We start from the raw sequence: 20392 nt of genomic DNA, 5'->3' as shown, positions 1-20392 counted from the left end.
AAATTCCCACGCGCTATTAAATCGTCGCGACGCATAATAGTGACGTTACAATGTAAATGGCATCATCCCACGTTCACACTGCAGGCTGAAGTGACTCAAATCCGATCTTTTATTGACAATATGAACGACACAGATCCGATTTTTTCAAATCCGACCCAGGCCGTTTGGATATGTGGTCCTAATTCCAATTCCTATCCGCTCTTTTCATATGCGACTTCAGTCTGAACCGCCAGGTCGCATTCATCCGACTTACACGTCATCAACAAGCCACAAACGTTACTATTCTGCGCTGAAGTAGGCGGCGGGTCTCTCAAAAAAAGTTACAACAACATGGCGCATGACCACGGGCGCGGATAGAGGGGGGGACTCGTCCCACCCAGATTTAAATTCACCTCGCTCGGTCCCCCCCACTTATAGGGAGGAAAAAACGTCTATGCTGTCTTTCTTTGCATAAGGCAAACCTCACGGAAAAATCAAAAGACTAATTACCATTCGGTTTATTGAGGTGCACAGCAGTGTATACATAGTTGCAACAACTCACATAAAACAAAGACTGATATTCGGTTGGTTGAGCTGCGCAGACTGCACAGGTTGCGAGCTCGAGCTTGGTTGCTATGGTAACCCACAACAAGTTTGACAGGCATATCGGGGTTGATTTGCTGGCAGCTTTGTCCCCCCCCCAGTTCAAAAACCGTATCTGCGCCCCTGCGCATGACATCAATGCGAGGGACGCTTCGGGCTGTGAAGGTTCTGAATCTTCTCAATGGAAGGACGCAGAGGTTAGGGAGCTGATTTCCATTTGGGGGGATGCAGCTATTCAAGCTAGATTGGATGGGTCATACCGCAACCGGGCGGTTTTACTTCCGTAAACACTGGCCATGCTCACTGCGTGTGACGTCGTCGTATCCTGCAATGCGCATGCGGAACACTTTTAGGTCGCTTTTCGTTCATACTGAGGATCACATACAAGTCGCATATATTTGTTAATGTGAACGACCTCACAAAAAAATCGGAATTGAGCATTAAGCCTTGCAGTGTGAACGTAGCGTAAGTGTTCCCTCCGTAGGCGCCCTACAGAGTATAAAGAAATAACAGCAGCTCGCGCCCTATATAGTGCACTTCATGTACAACAAGACACTCATTCCGTATTCAACCACTTGAAGAGAACCGGCTTACAAAAACCCGTATCAGTTTTTCCGAGTAAAATTTGTGGATTAGTTTTGAAGACATCAACTTTAATTAGAACTCATTTGTAATTCAGACGCCTGCGATCATCAATAAACACCATGACCATTTCAGTTTGTTAAAACTGATGCTAATTCGCTGAAGCAGATGTGGGCTATTAGCAAACACACTAGCTAAAATATCCCTTGTGTGGTCTATAACTGCACACTTTAACATGTAACACCAACAGAGGCGCTCTTTACCTTTATGCCTCCTTTAAAAAGACAATGCATTTAGTCAAACTGATCAAATAATGAACTCACTGCGCTCTGTACACACCCAAAATGAAATTCCCGCCACGCTACGAACACTGTCCGACTTCCGGTTAATGACCAATGTCTGTTCTACAAATCATATTCACTGGTACTTCCGGTACGCGATGCGTTAACTATCAGTGAACCGGCGTGAATTTTGCAGCTTTAATTTTTCCAGGTCGATTGGAACAGATTTACTTCAAAATAAAAGCTCGCCTTACAGAAATTAAACTTTCTATTCTATGCTCAGGGTAATTATTCAGCGATGATCATCCATCCATTATCTGTAGCCGCTTATCCTGTCCTACAGGGTCGCAGGCAAGCTGGAGCCTATCCCAGCTGACTACGGGCGAAAGGCGTGGTACACCCTGGACATGTCACCGGGTCATCGCAGGGTTAACACAGAGACAAACAACCATACACACTCACATTCACACCTACGGTCAATTTAGAGCCACCAGTTAACCTAACCTGCATGTCTTTGGACTGTGGGGGAAACCGGAGCACCCGGAGGAAACCCACGCAGACATGGGGAGAACATGCAAACTCCACACAGAAAGGCCCTCATCGGTTGCTGGGCTCGAACCCAGGACCTTTTTGCTGTGAGGCGACAGTGCTAGCCACTACACCAGGTTAGGCTAACTGGTGGCTCTAAATTGACTGTAGGTGTGAATGTGAGTGTGAATGGTTGTCTGTGTCTATGTGTCAGCCCTGTGATGACCTGGCGACTTGTCCAGGGTGTACCCCGCCTTTCGCCCGTAGTCAGCTGGGATAGGCTCCAGCTTGCCTGCGACCCTGTAGGACAGGATAAAACAGCTACAGATAACAGATGGATGGATGGATGGATGTGTAATTCGGGGGGCACGTTGGTGTAGTGGTTAGCACTGTCGCCTCACAGCAAGAAGGTCCTGGGTTCGAGCCCAGCGGCCGGTGAGGATGTTTCTGTGTGGAGTTTGCATGTTCTCCCCGTGTCTGTGTGGGTTTCCTCTGGGTGCTCCGTTTTCCCCCACAGTCCAAAGACATGTAGGTTAGGTTAACTGGTGACTCTAAATTGACCGTAGGTGTGAATGGTTGTTTGTATCTGTGTCAGCCCTGTGATGACCAGGGTGTACCCCACCTCTCACCCATAGTCAGCTGGGATAGGCTCCAGCTTGCCTGTGACCCTGTAGGACAGGATAAGCGGCTACAGATAACGGCTGGATGGATGGGTAATTCGGGCGGCATGGTGGTGTAGTGGTTAGTACTGTCGCCTCACAGTAAGAAGGTCCTGGGTTCGAGCCCAGCGGCCGGCGAGGGCCTTTCTGTCTGGAGTTTGCATTTTCTCCCCCTGTCCGCATGAGTTTCCTCCAGGTGCTCCGGTTAATCGGTGGCTCTAAATTGACTGTAGGTGTGAATGGTTGTTTGTCTCTGTATCAGCCCTGCAATGACCTGGTGACTTGTCCAGGATGTACCCCGCCTCTCACCCATAGTCAGCTGGGATAGGCTCCAGCTTGCCTGCGAACCTGTAGGGCAGGATAAGTGGCTACAGATGATGGATGGATAGAATAGCAAAGTTCATTAATATAAAAGGATTGGATTATTGACATTTTATTAGTTTCTCAGCCGTGTAATGCAACTACCCAATCTGCATCCTCAGCCCGATTTTGTACCACTAATAGTATTGTGCATCCACACATTTTATTATGCTTTGCATACATTAAAGATTTATGGCCCAACTCAACATTACATCTTGTGAAACTTCAGGATCCACAATTTATTTTTCTTTCTTCACTGTTCTTTTCTGTACAATAATGATACAACAACAGGGTCCAATAATTATCAATAGTTACATATCAAAATAATTTCTGACAAAATATTAACATAAAAAATAAAATATTATATAGCCACAAGCAGCAGTCTTGCCAAACACCCTTTACAAATAATACCCCTAGTGGCTAATTCTTACCAAGTTGCATAGAACACTAAAACATACTGTTCATGTTTTGTGATGGTAGCTCAATGCTAACACTGTGAAGTACATACTGCAAGCTGATTGGCAGACGGCAGCTACGTTTCTGAAGTAACCAGGTTAGCAATAAAAAGCTCTTCGCAGATTAGCACAGCAATGCAATACACCAAATTTCAGCATGATCAGACTTTCGGAGCCTGAGAAATAGTTATGTGAACCTCACCCTGCCCCTGTAGATATCCACACCTCAGACTTTAGTCCTGAATAAGGCTTTCAAACTTGTGCAAATCACTGTAAATGAAATGCATTATAGTTGTTTGAGTGAATTAAGTTATGCCTTGCAATATTTGAATGGCCTGCAGTGGCTATGTTGTTTACAAACCTCAACATTTTTTTATATTTGTTGAGGTTCAGACTCCAAGTAATTTGCCACCAATTTTCCAAAAAAAATTCTGGGACTAGTTCACAAACGTGAACCCACTATGCACGGCCACACCCAATATTCTGGAATCATCCTCAGAATCTTCTCATGTGTAAAACAGGCCTTTCATTGTTTGTGTGAATCCATGCGATCACGAGTTACAACAGTTTGAATAAATTAGGCTCTGCTTCACGAGAATTGATCAGCTTGTGGTGGCCATATTGTTTAAAAATACCGACCTGCTTTTGATAATTATGGAGGTTTAAACCGTCCTGAGTAATTTTACACTAGCTTTGTTAACATAGGACAAAAATCCTAGGATTGGTTTGCAAAAGTAGTTTTTCATTATACACAAATTAGCTAAAAATCTCCATGGGCGGAGCTAAATTGTTCTTGAGGCTTTTTCGTTTGGGAGAACCCAAAGAATCAGTAGGATTTAAACTGTACCCCTATTTTTTTTTTTTTTTTAGCAACATCATAGTTTTTAAAATGAATAAATTGTTAAAAGTTTTATTTTTAATTTAAACATGTGGGGGGGGGTATAAAGGCACTTGCCATGATTGGCAAATGGCACTGATTTTTGGGTTTGGTTTGACTTTAAACTGTGCATTTAGGCAAAGAAAAAGTGATGAATGAGCATAAATTTTGACACTGATATTGGCCAAAATGTAAAACTATGCACTACAGTGCCACTGTTGGGCTGATTAGAAGAGGAGTTTGTATGTTCTCCCTGTCTGCGTGGGTTTCCTCTGGGTGCGCCAGTTTCCCCCACAATTCAAAGGCATGCCGTTAGGTTAACATGGGGCAACCATGACCTGAGGTTGGGCTGAAGTGCCCTTGAGCCAGGGCACTTAACCCACAACTGGTCCCCGGGTGCTGTAGCATAGCTGCCCACTGCTCTGGATATGTGTGTGTGCTCACTGCTTCAGATGAGTTAAATGCAGAGGTTAAATTCCACTGTGTGCTTAAGTCTGTGCTTGAGTGTATGTGTGAAAAATAAAGGCTTCTTGGTTTGGCTTGGCTTCTTAAAATAATAATGATAAGAAGCAGAAGAAATAGAAATAATAGCAAATTAAGAAAAACCTGGAAAAAATATTCAGGTCCTAAGAAAGAGAAGAACATTTCAAAAGAAAAGCAAAAGAATCCAAAGTATGTGCTGGAAATAATAATAATAATAATAATAATAATAATAATAATAATAATAGCTACATTTTTAATATCTGCATATCAACTACATTAAAGGACCAGTGTTAAGAGATGCAATGGAGTGAGCAATACATTTGTTACAAAATACACACACAGATAAATCAAGCAAATCAATCAGGGTTGATGATATGGCAAATTTCACCTGGAAATGATCTGATCTTAACGTGGTTCATTAAAATGACCTCTGTGCTTTGGGGAGTTTCATTAGTCCACAGACGCACCAATTATTTTGGTGACAAACAAACACAGAGCAGGAAATACAAGAGTTGTGAAATAACCTATGGTGTGGAAAAAAACTGAAGTCTAATGTATTTTCCAGAAATGTTAATTTTAATTAATGTTTATAGTCATAGTATTCACAGGCAAACATGAATGCAGTGGTTGATAACTGTGTTCAAACTAAGCGCTAAACTAGGCATTCTAGTTTCCGTTTTTTATATAAATAAAAGTATACAACAGTAGCAGTCAGAAGTTTGGACACCCCTACTCATTCAGAGGTTTTTCTGTATTTTGACTATTTTCCACATTGTAGAACAATACTGAAGCCATCAAAAACTACGAAATAACATTTGGAATGTATATGGAATTATGTGGTAAACAAACAAAAAGTTAAAAACCAAATTAGGGGCGGCACGGTGGTGTAGTGGTTAGCGCTGTTGCCTCACAGCAAGAAGGTCTGGGTTCGAGCCCCGTGGCCTACGAGGGCCTTTCTGTGCGGAGTTTGCATGTTCTCCCCGTGTCCGCGTGGGTTTCCTCCGGGTGCTCCGGTTTCCCCCACAGTCCAAAGACATGCAGGTTAGGTTAACTGGTGACTCTAAATTGACCGTAGGTGTGAAATGAGTGTGAATGGTTGTCTGTGTCTATGTGTCGGCCCTGTGATGACCTGGCGACTTGTCCAGGGTGTACCCCGCCTTTCGCCTGTAGTCAGCTGGGATAGGCTCCAGCTTGCCTGCGACCCTGTAGAACAGGATAAAGCGGCGAGAGATAATGAGATGAGATTTTCAATTCTTCAAAGTAGCCAGCGTTTACCTTGACGCTTTGTACACTATTGGCATTATCTTGCAATTTTTTGCCTTCTTAATGCGTTTGAGATCAAATAGTAAATAATAGACAGTAAATAGCCCTGTTCCACAACTGTAGTTATCCATATTATGTCAAGAGCTGCTCAACTAAGTAGAGAAACAACATCAAAGTGACTTTTAATGAATAAAAAAAAAAAAAAAAAAAAAAAACATTGCATTAGAAGGTGTATCCAAACATTTGACTGGTACTGTACATATATTGGTATATTTATAGATATATATTTGAATAACAGCAGTCAGAATATCAGTATGTCCATCAGTTCAATTCAAACAGGACAGTTGAGAAATACCCTTAGGCCCTGTCCACACGGCAACGGATTCAGGTGAATCCGATACAATTGTTAATCGTTTCGGCCTGGCGTCCACACGGCACCGGCGTTTTGGGTGCCCCAAAATGCAATCTTTTGAGAACGGGTTCCAGAGTGGAAAGATCTGGCAACGTTGCCGTTGCGAAGTCGTCTGGACGAGTAGAACGGATTTGTTTACGATGACGTCACAACCACATGACTGTGAGTGCTTCACGCCAGGTAGAAGTGTAACGAACTCGATGCGAGTTGTCAACAAATCCTATAACTTGGTTCATGAAACGCGCTTACAAAATATTTTCACTGTGAATATTTATTGTGTAATGGTGCAAAGTGAGAGAGAGAGAGAGAGAGAGAGAGAGAGAGAGAGAGAGAAAATAGCCCTTAGGGCAGAGTCAATCCCGCCAGCAAAAATAGGGAAAAAAAGGAGCGATCTCACCTCTTCAGATGTTGGTTTAAGTCCTACAATACATTCCTCAAAAAGGGCGTAGAAGAACAAATGAATCCATCAACGTGTAGCATTCAATTTATTCCGGACCATTAAAGACGCCGCCTTCCGCGTAGAATCATACGTCATCCTCGCCGCCATATTGGATGGGTCAAAGCGGAGAATAAAGATGCCTCATTCATGTGCTGCGTTTAACTGTACCAACAGGTTTACCGTCCAAACGAGATCACATGGGATTACCTTTCACAGGTGAGACTGGAAAAATACTTTTCATTGTATTTGGTCATTATAATGTAATTTTACGAACAGATTTTTCTGACTTTGTGGCTAATATGAAGTCTCACACATAATAGTTTATGCGCATGCGTCCTTACTTCTTCTATTGTTCTGGTGTCTCCGAAGGGACCGTCTTACAGCGCCCCTAGAGGTGTGGCATGTGTATTGCATCTTTTTCAGCAAGCGTTGCGTTGCCATATGGACCTGATATTTTACTGATCGTTGCCCATGTGGACGCGATATTTTTTTAAATAACATCTCGTTGCCGTTGTCGTGTGGATGTAGCCTTAAAGGCTTCTCAGTACTTCAGGTTGTCGTGACAACAAATGGCTCACATGAGCGTTTCCCCTACCAAGTTCCGTCTGTAGACTACAATCACCTGAATGAACCATGACTCTAGTTAGGTATCGAATGACACATTTGTTAGCTAGTGGCGTTTGTTAGTTTGGTGGCTTATAACAGAACTACTTGTTTTAGCTGGCAGATTGGGCTAGGCAGCAAACTATAGCTGTGTTAGCTAGTAGGTAATGATCGCTAGCTAGCTAAGGAGACTAAACGTTAGCTAGTTAGTTATATCCTGAACATTGCAGCTCTGCTAAGGAGTTTATTAAAGGTTTTTTTTTTGTGTATTGAGATGAGAGCTGGTCACTTTGAAAACCTTGTTTACCTCTACTTGTATACCACAAGACATCGGGTGGCAAGTCAACACATTTTAATTTAGTTTATCAAGTTTTTTTATTGACCTGGTTAAACATAGCAGCACCTTAAGTTGCACATGAAAGTCTCACAGATAGGGAAAAAAAACCCAACTTTAAAAATAAAAACCTAATTTAACAAACATTAATCTGGAAATGAGATGCTGTATAATGCTAATATGTATTTAAAACTTTGACGTGTATATATTTCTTGCTTGTTTGACGAGGTAAGATCATACATAGTGACAAGAGGTTAAGATTCCATGCTAGTACAAACTGGTGCCTTCTTTGTTCTGTAAAACAAAGTGTATAAAAATACATAGACTATTGAATTGCTCAAAGTAAAATGTCACTCTTTAAAATTGTTCTTTGGAATATGTACACGTCATCTGCAAGGAGAAATATCTTCCCGGAAGATATGCATTCTTCTGTTGAATTTTTCACACGATCCTTCCAGTACGACGAATGGAAGACAGCAGGAATTCTTCAACATAAAGTGTCTGAGCCCCAAGTACGCACAAGGCCAAAAAAACGTGTCGGTGATTGGACTGCAGCATTACAAGATTGAACATAAACACTGTAGAGAAGGTGACAAGCGACACACAAATTTGGGGCGTTTAACAGACCCTCCGTTATTTTACATGACCCGGAAAAAAATTGGAACACGACAGGTTTACCACAATATGCCAGATGAAAAGCAGTACACTATATTGCATTGTCATGCTGGCTTTACTCTTAAAATCAATCCATTCTTATATTTTTGCCTTCTAACTGTAGAGCCTGTTTCCTCAGTAGCTTATTAGAACTTAATTGGAGTTTGTGACCATCCGACAAGACGAACGTTAGCAAACACATACAGTAGCATTTCCGTGCTCCTGTAAGAGACCTTGTACTTTGTTGGACTGCTTCTGGTTTTTGCTCCCACGTCGTAGAGACGGACGCTCACTGTACCTCCGACGAGTAGTGCATGAGGAAGCGTGGCTGTGAGGAAGACTACGGCGTGCCCTCTTTCCTGCAGGGATGGACAGATCCTCCAGCATCCGTTTGCCGGTTGGCACTATGTCACTATTCTTACCGCTGTTCAAGCTCTTATCACTGAGATCTTTGCTCGGAAAGTCAGACTTTGATAATTCAGACCCACTCGTCCCACTGTCAGCATTTCGGTGGCCCAACAATTCCAGTTCACAACCAGGAGAAGACACGTCTTTCTCCTATGAAAAACGTTAACCAAATGCATATTGAGGGTTCGTCATTTAGAGCATGATGTGTCTAATGTACATAAAGTCTATTAGGTAGCTTTGTCTGCAGTTTCTGACAATAGAAGTGATACGAACCTGAATGCGTGAAGTGCTGGATGGAGACTCTGTAGAAGAGCATGACTTTGCTCCATGCAGGTTGTACACAACTTCATATGGGGGCAAAGGTTCAGAAAACGTCCCTACTGGCTCCAAACAAATGACTATGGCGCTAGTGTTGTCGGCACGAAGCAAGCGCTGACTCCATCTTTGAAGGGCATGGTTCACCAGTTCCTGAGCACTACAAACATTTTCTCTTGTGTCTTGGCACTTAGTCTGTGGGCACATGTAAAGTACAAATTCTTACCTTCAGTAACAAAAAAACAAAGAACCTCACAGTATTAATAATAATAATAATAATAATAATAATAAAAACGCATCACAAACAATCTCAGGGGTTTTTCTAGAAAACTTTAGTATGAGGGCGCTCACCATGGCGAGGGAGCGAAGCGACCGGGGGGGGTCCCGTTGAGGCTACAATGGGACATTCTGAGGCTATCTGAGAGGGAAATTGTAACAAATTGTTTGTCAACATTGAAAAAGAAAGAAGTAATCTTCTTCTGCCCCGGACAGTCTTTGGCTTTCTTCCGTTTCGTGCCGCGGGACGACATCTTTAAATGCCCAAGTGTCAACAAAAACAACTCGCGAACTACTTCTGTCAAAAGCTCCCGCGCCAGTGGGTGAAAGGTCATTCAGTCTCGAGAAATCTCGCTCTACACGTCAGCTGACCTTGTACGTAACCCATATCAAATCTTGCGAGAGCAGCCGCGACAAGTAAACAACTAAACAACATGGCGTCTCAGTCTGGAAAACGCCAATTCAGATTGTTTTTGCACCGTCTGGCGGTGTTATCTACTATGATTGGAATATTTTTGGAGTAATTATAACATATTTGATGATCAGGCACATTGTCACGTGGTGTTGCTGGGATGTTTTCACGGAGAAAAGATCGTTTTGAGAAAGATTGCATGTTGTGCAGTAGCATAAGTGCATGGTCTTAGTGTGACTTGGGGTTCAATCGGCATTTCGGTAAGAGGGCGCAGCACCCCTGTTCCCCGGTTTAGACGAAAGCCTGAATCTGCTAATAAACAATCTCACCTTGGCCCTATCAGTCTCCTGACACATGGATACTGCTTCTTGTGGTGAAACCATGTTCCAAAGACCATCGCTGCCCAAGATGATGTAGCGGTGCCGTTTTAGATCCAACTTGATAACAGCAGTATCAGGCTCAGGTGACACTACAAACTCTCCACTGTAGAAGTCATAACTCCACAGGTCACCTGGAAAAACATACATTGCCAAAACCAGATTGACACAATTAGACTGTTTTGATGTTTAAATTTTTACAAATGATGAAGACTGTCCTTGTTATCAGGAATACCAAGACTAGGTCAGCATTTATTCAGCATTCCCAAACTCACCTAAAGCTCGAGCTACAGCGAGGAAAGGAATCTGATCAATGACTGTGCTTCTTCTGACTGGTCCGTTGTGAGTGAGCCTGGGTCTCTTCCACACAACTCGATTCACCCCAGATTTTTTAATCACACTGAAACACGTAAGGAACAAGTCAAAGGTTTTAACAGCAACAATCCTAGCTTTATTCCTCCAACTAACTCTTAGAATGACTTCAAACTTCACATCAATGAAAAAGAGTGCGAGTGTGTCCAAGGCTCACCTCCCTCCCAGTCCCTCGATTCTTTTCCTCTCTTTGGGTAGCTCAGGTTTGTGATCCTGTGTGATTTCTTCTGCTCGAAGCACCTCATCAGACGGACTGTCCTGCACCCCTAAAACCACAGCAGAGTCTCCAACATGGGCCACATACACGCGATCACGGCGAATCACAACAACGCTTGCAGTCGTTCCGGATGTGCTAGGGAGGCCAGTCGCTGTCCTCGGCCACTCCGCTGCAAGAATCAAGAACACACATCCCATTTAGCGTCAGAAATTATAAACAAGACCAAGTCAAACGCTGAGCCCTACTTCATATATCTTGTTAGTTTATTTGGGTGATATCGTTGTTAATAATAATAATAATAATAATAATTATAATAACAACCAGGGCGGCACGGTGGTGTAGTGGTTAGCGCTGTCGCCCCGTGGCTGGCGAGGGCCTTTCTGTGCGGAGTTTGCATGTTCTCCTTGTGTCCGCGTGGGTTTCCTCCGGGTGCTCCGGTTTCCCCCACAGTCCAAAGACATGCAGGTTAGGTTAACTGGTGACTCTAAATTGACCGTAGGTGTGAATGGTTGTCTGTGTCTATGTGTCAGCCCTGTGATGATCTGGCGACTTGTCCAGGGTGTACCCCGCCTTTGGCCCGTAGTCAGCTGGGATAGGCTCCAGCTTGCCTGCGACCCTGTAGAACAGGATAAAGCGGCTAGAGATAATGAGATGAGATGAGATGAGATGAGATAACAACCACCTATCCTATAATAGCATTCTAGCATCCTGGCAGCTATAAATTAAAATGTAACAAGCCAGTTTCGAGCTGGTTTCCTTTCCTGCAAAGCCAGATATTTGAGAAATAAACAAGAATTTATTTCTAGAAATACATCATTATGATGTTTTGCACATACAGTATCAGTCAAAAGTTTGGACACCCCTACTCATTCATAGGTTTTTCGATATTTTGACTATTTTCTACATCGTAGAACACTAATGAAGACATCAAAACTATGAAAGAACATTTGGAATTATGCGGGAAACAAACAAACAAACAAAAAGTGTTTAAAAAGCAAAACAAAATATGTTTCCTGTTTTAGATTATTCAGAGTAGCCACTGTTTACCTTGATGGTGCTTTGCACACTATTGGCATTATCTTAACCAGCTTCATGAGGTAGTCACCTGGAATGCTTTTCAATTAACAGCTGTGCCTCGTCAAAAGTTAATTAGTGCAATTTCTTGCTTTCTTAATGTGTTTGAGGTCAAACAGTAAATAGTAAATAATAACAAGAAAGTAAATAGCCCTTTTCCACCCCTGGCGAAAAAAAAAAAGTACTTTATTGTATTTAAAGTATATTCATATTTTCAATAGTATATTGAAAATGTACTTACACAAATTGTACTTTTTGGAAATATATAAAAAGTATACTAACATCACGCTTTCACGCTAACACACTTTAAAATAATTATACTATATTACACTTTATAGACCCCTTCGCAGTAAACATCATTCATACGTAAGAGGAAATTGCGCGCGCAGCCTGGACCCAAAAAAGACTCAGCGACGGTAGAGACGAGAAGAAATATTTGGAAGAAATGCCTAGTTGTTGTGTTGTCGGGTGTCAGAATCGTAGCAGTGATGGGGTTAAAATGTACAGAATTCCAGCAGGATCTCACCCATTCCAAAAAAATCGCCGACGTCTATGGCTACAAGCCATCAAACGTGTAGACTGGGATGAAAGCACTATGCATGGGTTTGCAGCACCCACTTCATCACAGGTAAGATCAGGCTATTTATTAAATCTTTCTTTTTTATTCTTTCTAGTCTTCGTTTATTGATGTAGCAAAATACTTTGGTAACGTTTGTCTGATTAGCTGGGTCATAGTTACACAATGTAATGAATATTGTTAGCATGTTAACTTAGCTTTGCATGCAATTTTGTTTGTAGGAGAGGTCTCGCTTGACTCAAGCAGTCCAGATTTTGTGCCATCATAACAATCATATGCGTCTAAAGACTTGTAGGCATGAAGTTTTTTGTGGGTGTACACTGAAGTCTGGTCAATAAGGTACGAGTATATATCTGGCCATTGTACTGTATACCAGGGAACTTACTAACATCGTCCGTCCACTCTTTAATTAAATACGGATCCGGTAGGCGATGTCCACTTGTTAGAGTTAACTTATTTATGTAGCATTCTCGATCCTGTAACGACAATTGTTTTGCATAATCTGACAGCTCATAATGCCGGTCTATGAGCAGCGCCATTGTTTCTGAGTCCAGGCTGTGCGTGCATCCTGGCAACAGTCGGTTTGTTTACAAACATGCGAAGGGGTCTATAGAAATATATTGTACTAAAATATACTTTAAGTGAAAGTTATGTGTAATTTCTAAAGTGTACTAATTTTTAAGGTACTTATAATACAAACAAAGTACTAATTAAGCATATATTAGTACATAAAGTCATATACTTCCACTTTAGCACATAAAAGTACACTAAATACACTTCAAGTTGCACTTTTCTACAATTTAATTACAATTAAAATATATTTAGTACAAAATTAGTTTTTCCAAAATAGCATGCCTCAAGTTAACTAATCATAAACACACTTGAAGTATATTGATGATTAGTGTGGCTTCAAGTACACAAAAGTATGCTAAATTTTAGTACACTTAGCACATTTATTTTTCACCAGGGACAACTGTATTAATCCATATTATGTCAAGAACCGCTCAGCTAAGTAAAGAGAAACAACATCCAATCATTACTTTAAGACATGAAGTGACTTTTAATTAATACAAATAAAGAAAAAAGACATTGAATTAGAAGGTGTGTCCAAACTTTTGACTGGTTCTCTATCTGTACATTCAAACTGCAAGGCTTTACACCAATAATGTAGCTGCTATCATAATGAACATTTTTTAAGAAGATCATACTTTGGTTTGCTTCCGTCTTCTTTCTACAGGGTACCCCCAGGATTTTGAATCTGAAATTTAAGACTTTTTAAGACATTTTTAAGACCACTGTAAATGAAATTTAAGACCAACGTCGCACCTTTCCTGGCATGCATATGAATGAAATATCAGAAAATAAATCAATCAAATCAAGCTTATAAATAACTTTAATGAACAATAAGCTCTACAAATATCAGCTGCAATCTCTCAACATAACAATAATGGTGCAAAGAGTGTACGCAAACATGCACACATCTGGGGGTGCACCCCTGTGCGGTTTTATTACAACAATATTGCTACAGCCAGGGATGAGAATGAAAAATAATTTAATAGTATTTAAAATAGGGCGGCACGGTGGTGTAGTGGTTAGCGCTGTCGCCTCACAGCAAGAAGGTCCTGGGTTCGAGCCCCGGGGCCGGCGAGGGCCTTTCTGTGCGGAGTTTGCATGTTCTCCCCGTGTCCGCGTGGGTTTCCTCCGGGTGCTCCGGTTTCCCCCACAGTCCAAAGACATGCAGGTTAGGTTAACTGGTGACTCTAAATTGACCGTAGGTGTGAATGTGAGTGTGAATGGTTGTCTGTGTCTATGTGTCAGCCCTGTGATGACCTGGCGACTTGTCCAGGGTGTACCCCGCCTTTCGCCCATAGTCAGCTGGGATAGGCTCCAGCTTGCCTGCGACCCTGTAGAAGGATAAAGCGGCTAGAGATAATGAGATGAGATGAGTATTTAAAATATTTAAAAGTATTTTAAAATATTTAAAAAAATTTAAAAAGTATTTAATAATACTTGATGCACAAAATTTAAGACCTGCAAACGAAATCCAATACTTTTTCAAGGCCTTAATTTTCTAATAGTAAATTTAAGACTTTTAAGTTTTTAAGACCCCGCGGGTACCTTGTTCTAATAGGCTCCCGAGTGAAGACCCAATGTATATACACGATATAACAACTTAATTTAAAAAACTTACAAAAAGTCTTACATTCTGTGGAAGCATTTCAAGGGGACAGGTTATGAAAAAAACTTACATTTGGGTAACCTGAGTGCCTACCAACCTACAAACTCTGAAATAATACAAAACCAATCCATTTCTTGTGAGTTGCCTATTTCAATAAGCATGTGCTTCAACAAGCAGTTCAGTTTCAGCTCCCTTTTCTAAGAAGAAGAAGCAGTCTTTATTTGTCACATGCACACTCAAGCACAGTGAAATTCCCCCTCTGTATTTAACCTATCTGAAGCAGTAAACACACACACACACACACACACACGTGAGCAATGAGCACACACACATACCCAGAGCAGTGGGCAGCTATGCTACAGTGCCCGGGGAGCAGTTGGGGGTTCGGTGCCTTGCTCAAGGGCACTTCAGCTCAACCTCAGGCTATGGCTACCCCATGTTAACCAAACCACATGTCTTTGGACTGTGGGGGAAACTGGAGCACCCAGAGGAAACCCACGTACACAACATACAAGCTCCGCACAGAAAGGCCCCGTTGGCCACTTATCAGTAAACCTGCTGAAGCTCAGCAGACTACAAAACATGGACCCTCTGAACTACAATTCCCATAACACAGCGCCCTCTGCCTCCCGCCTACTGAATCACAGCTGGCTTTCATTTCCTCAATCACCTGTCCCTCCATATAAGCTCCCCTCACAAACACACCTTTGTGAAGTATTGTTCTACTACCAGGTCATACTAAGCCTTGTAGCTTTTGGCTTGTTTCTTGCATGGGCCTATGCTACGTTGTTTGCCTGACCCTGATTCCAGTCTCTTGATTTGGCTTTGTTGACTTTCTACAATCTGTCTTCCTCCACGCATACATCTGTAAGTGCCTGCATTCTCACACCACTGGACTTGAACCCAGAACCTTCTTGCTGACAGTACTAACTACTACACTACCATGCTATGTCACAAGAGCTCAGTAGAATTAGCCTGCCTCTTTATCCGAGTTTCTTCCCTCATGGCTTGAGAACTGCCTTTTAGATGCAAATATTCATGAGGCAAGTTCTACCTGATTAGCTGGCGGAAGAGGGGTAAGCAGTGGCTCTATCATTTAAAGACACTGCCAAGCAAATCAGCTGTTTAGAAGGGAGCTGTGCTGTTTTGCCCCTGTAATGTTTTGACCAAAGCATGTCAGACATCTCATTAAGATTGCAAGTTTTTTTTTTTTAAACTGTCATTGTTCTTTCCCTCTAGATAAAGTCCCACTCTGAAGTACTGTAAAACTCTCAAGGTATTCAATAATGAAATGCTTCTACAATTTATGGCACCAATATGTTCAGGACATTTGAGGTCAGAGCAGGGCACTGTAACTAACTTCAATAAAGTAAATCTAGAAAACTGTAGAGCAGTATTTGAAGTCCAAAACAACCCCAAAATCACATGTCGTATCCTCATAACTTCCACTTAACACATTTTGTTTAATATGCCTTTTTTTTAACCTAGAATTTAATTAATGGGTAATTTACATTATCCAGAGCGACATACAATAGGACCCTGACATACCCACAGCAGTGGGCAGCCTGGGAAGCAGTTGGGGTGCCTAGCTCAAGGGCACTTCAGCCATTTCTGCTAATCCAGGGAATCAAACCGGCAACTTTTTGGTCCCAAAGCTTCTTAAACTTTTAGGCCATGGGTTCTCCATATCCTCATGCACAGAAGTGTAAAACAGCCCAGTCTGTGATTATCATGAAATCTTAGTACAGCTAAGAATGATGAGTGTCCTGTAAAACGATGTGACGTCATAGCTCTTAAGAGCCTGTTAGCCAATTAGTTTAGTCTTCTAATGGAGGCACTGAACCTTATTTCCTAAAAACACTTACTCTGAAATTGTTATACAGCAAATGGTGATGTCTGTATTTATTGTAAACAGATTCTTGAACAAACACTGACTGTCCACATATTCCCATAAAATTGGAATGTCTGAGTTTCTGCCAAGTGCTGAGGGTTGAATGTTTTGCACACTTATAACATCTGTTACATCAATGCAATGGACGCAAAATAGAAAAGCTTGATATTATTAATGCAGACCGTAAATGGTGTTTGTTTTTTTTTGTATACAGACTGGTTTAGTTGTGCATCTGTGATTTTGGTTTATTCATTTGTATGTACCTTCCTTATTAAAAAGGCCACTTTAGTGCTTCAGAGAAAGAAGTGTTTGGGAAAAGTTATTACTACTGCTTCGTAAACCTGTATTAATGTGCTGATTTCACTTTGTAAAACGTATCTGGCAGTAGGGTTGGGTACCGAAACTCGGTACAGGTATGGCACCGGGGCGAACATCAACGGTAGTAATCAGTCCGAAATACAACATGAATTTTGGTGCCACAAAATACACAGCTGCGCCCTCTGGTGTTCACTGTTAACAGCGGCACCGTATTCAGTAGGCCTACACACTCAGCAGGCAGAAAGGTCAAGATGTCTCAAGCAAAACATTCCAAAGTATGGTTATTTTACAAGAAAAGATGTTGAAACTTCCATGTGCAACAAACGTTTGAGGACATTTTCGTGCAAAAGTGAGAACACGTCAAATTTAATGAAACATTTGGTCACACGTGGAATCCATCTAAAGGCCGAAGCTTGCACGGTTTGACAGCCTCCGTGAACGTGATCCTATAGCAAGTACATCGGAAGCATCCAACATGGGAGTCCCTATGCCCAGCCCAAGCGATGGAGCTCCTAGCCCAGCTAGCGTGGACATACTGGATGATAATGGCAGCATTTGCTCTTCAAGTGAGTGGGTTTTTTTTTTTTTTTTAAACACTGCTAAACAATTGATGCATGCTAATTCCTATTGTTAAATGTAGGCGTAAATGTTTCGAGTAGCACAGATGCAGTCTCACAGCTTGTGTGAAAATGCGTTTGTCAGGCTGACAGGTTAGGTAAGTCATATTTGATGAGCAAGTGTTGTACACGTTAAGAAGGCACAACGAATCAATTGTATTAAATGCGTTCAACTCTGGTTGTAAGCCTATGAAATGTTGCCGTTTAGTTGGTAGCAAAAAACAGCTCAGCATATGAATAACGATGGTCCTAAATGCGGAGTTTATGAAAACAGCATTACGTGGCATGTTCAAAATAAATTAATGAATTAATTGATATTTTAAATTAACTTTTGTGGTCTTTCTAGTTATGCCTTTCATTTCATGGAACATTTGGCATTTCATTATCCTGTTCCATGCGCACTGGCATTGCTAGTCATTAGAATAAGTTAATGTACTGTACAGTTGTGTACAATTGAAGTACAGTACAATGTGTTTTTTTTTATCTTTATTATTTAAGGGATTTAAAGTAATGTTGTTCAATTTGACCTTGGACTTTGCCTTAGGAATAAAGTCATTGCTTCATTACAAATTCTGTGCGAGTGTACTGCTTTTTTTTTTTTTTTTGAAAGTACCGATTTTAAATACGGTTTAGGAACCGACACCGTTTTGAAAGTATCGATTTGGCACGGGTATCGAATGAAACCCTTTCAATACCCAAGCCTATCTGGCAGTGGTGGTCATGGTCTGAAGCTTTAAAACAGGGTTTGCAAGCATCAAGTTTTTTTTTGTTTTTGTTTTTTTTAATTTTGATAATCTTATTAAGCCATTTAGATATTTATGGGATAGTTCAGAGAGGTTGGTTTTGAAACTCTTTCACAATCAGTGATAACTGTTTGTCCTCAATTTATTAAACATGTATTTTTAATGATTTCATTTTAATTCTACTGTTGGGTGTTTTCAAGCAGCCCTACTTTTATTCTCATTTTTAGACGTTAGTGTCTAATTAGTCACAATATAAAATGCCATTCTGTTTACGTGCGAGAACTTGAGTCTGATTATTAATGGATTATTAGGGTCCATGTTAACCGGTTGGTTGGATGGATGGCATCCGACTCACCACCAGTCTGTAAAGCCTGACCAAGCTGTGCTTGTGCTAAAGTAACTCAACCTTATTTGTCCCACCCATTCACTTTGTTCTAAACTGCCTTAGCCATATTTACAAGTAATAAAAGCAAGTTATTCCATACATCACTGTTTCCCTCATGTCCATTACCAGTCTACTTAATACCACTGTTTCTCTTGGATTAATTTGTAAATGTGTACTACACTTGGGATGACTCTTTTGTAAATACAATTGTGGTTTGTTTGTGGTACAATGACCACAGAGGACGCCTTTCTACACGGTGTCCCAAAAGTTCCCCCACACGGGAAATTAACACTTAACAAAATGTCTTCCAAAATTTTTCATACTTCATATACAGCCCTGTCAATCCCTTTTGGAGTAGGGGGTATTTGGAAAAGAGTAGTAGGCAGACCCAAAGTGCAATGCTGTCATTGCAATACTAAAAAACCAGGCAGTCCAGGGGAGCCTCTGCCAGAATTTTTAAAATGGAGATGTACAGTAGTGCATTCTGAGTGACCTAGAATACCACACTTTTTATCTTATGATTTATGTGGGTAATATGTGAACTATAAAATAAAGTAAAGCCTCTCTGATGATTTAATACCAATTCGACCCATTTTCAAGTTTTATAGGCCAATCTTTGGTCAACTTCTATGTAGTAAACTCTTGAATATTTAACAATTCTCCAAAGGCAAAATGAAGATTGGTGAATAACAGACGATATTCACTGAGCCGAAGGTGAATAATTATTTTTGTATAAATACTTTTTAATTGTATAAAGTAATTTGTCAAACTTCAAAAACAGCATACAAATATAACGGCACAGCGCAGATTTGTCACTTATCTACGCCGCGTCACATAATACTTTGCTTTGAAGTTGTTAAAATAAATCACAATTCCACCTTCCCTTTGAATAGTTTTAGACCAAATTTTATAGCATCTTTAGTGCTTTTAGGAAGAGTATTTTCTTTCATAACTTGTAATTCTTCCTCACGTTTGGTGACAAAGCAATTGGCTGCCATTTTGCCGAGTTGCTCGAAGTCATTCTTGAGGATGAATCTGTATCTCTCGACCAATCAGCGCATGGGTGGTTGACATGACATGGCCTTTTTTGGTCCAATGTGTCAAAGATAAGTAAATTATAGAAAAATTTCAAACTGTGGTGATATTGTAGGAAAAAAAAGTGCTGTTTTATATGAACATGGAGCATTCATGTGATTTAATTTTCCATTTTTTTCACAATTTTCAACCAAACCAGAAAAAACTCGTATGGCATGACTGTCCCAAGCACATTTCACAAAGTTTGATTTTGAATAAAAACAAAAATTCATTTTCTGTTTATTCAATCATATATTGATAACCCAGATGTCTACTTGTGAGACTACTTGGCTAAAAGTTCAGACATATTTTGAAGCCACCCTTAACTAAAAAATTTTGTCCCAAAAATGGATATCATATGGTGTGCCGCCGTATTCCTTTTTTTTTTTTTTTAACCCTGGAGAACCCACGGGGGTTCAAATTTGACCCCTGTTAATTGCCGCTACCCAATATGACCAAATTTTTTGGGTTCTCCAGGGTTAAACAGGCAATAGTTTTCACATGACGTCACAGAATCGGGGATTCCCTGGTGGTGGCAATCTTGGAGGGCAAGCTTACCGTACGGGTCACTGAGCACACGTTGTAGCGCGTGAGTTACATTCATTTATATATTTACATTTATAGTTACATTACTACTATTTAAAA

The 20392-nt window shown here is 40.9% G+C and overlaps 2 protein-coding genes across 4 annotated transcripts in view; both read right to left on the bottom strand.

Moving 5' to 3' along the window:
- Positions 1-1552, bottom strand: part of brip1 (BRCA1 interacting helicase 1) — a 77254-nt gene extending 75702 nt beyond the window's left edge. For 2 of the 3 annotated variants that reach the window (XM_060944023.1, XM_060944025.1), the window contains exon 1: positions 1504-1522. The gene's annotated coding sequence lies outside the window, so the exon portion shown is untranslated. Of the gene's footprint in view, positions 1-1487 lie in introns of all 3 variants that reach the window. The other variant, XM_060944024.1, reaches the window with a different exon arrangement.
- Positions 1553-7099: 5547 nt separating this feature from the next.
- ppm1da (protein phosphatase, Mg2+/Mn2+ dependent, 1Da) overlaps positions 7100-20392 on the bottom strand; it is a 28464-nt gene continuing 15171 nt past the window's right edge. The window contains exons 2-6 of the mRNA XM_060944022.1: positions 10830-11058; positions 10576-10700; positions 10253-10434; positions 9194-9430; positions 7100-9070 (exon numbers count right to left, since the gene is read on the bottom strand). Of these exons, the coding sequence (XP_060800005.1) occupies positions 8702-9070; positions 9194-9430; positions 10253-10434; positions 10576-10700; positions 10830-11058 (1142 nt within the window). The 3' untranslated portion in view covers positions 7100-8701. The remainder of the gene's footprint in view (positions 9071-9193; positions 9431-10252; positions 10435-10575; positions 10701-10829; positions 11059-20392) is intronic.

The sequence above is a fragment of the Neoarius graeffei genome, chromosome 17, assembly GCF_027579695.1.
Source record: "Neoarius graeffei isolate fNeoGra1 chromosome 17, fNeoGra1.pri, whole genome shotgun sequence".
Lineage (NCBI taxonomy): Eukaryota > Metazoa > Chordata > Actinopteri > Siluriformes > Ariidae > Neoarius > Neoarius graeffei.
Note: the sequence above shows the minus strand (reverse complement) of the source record. Positions and strands in the feature narration are given on the sequence as shown.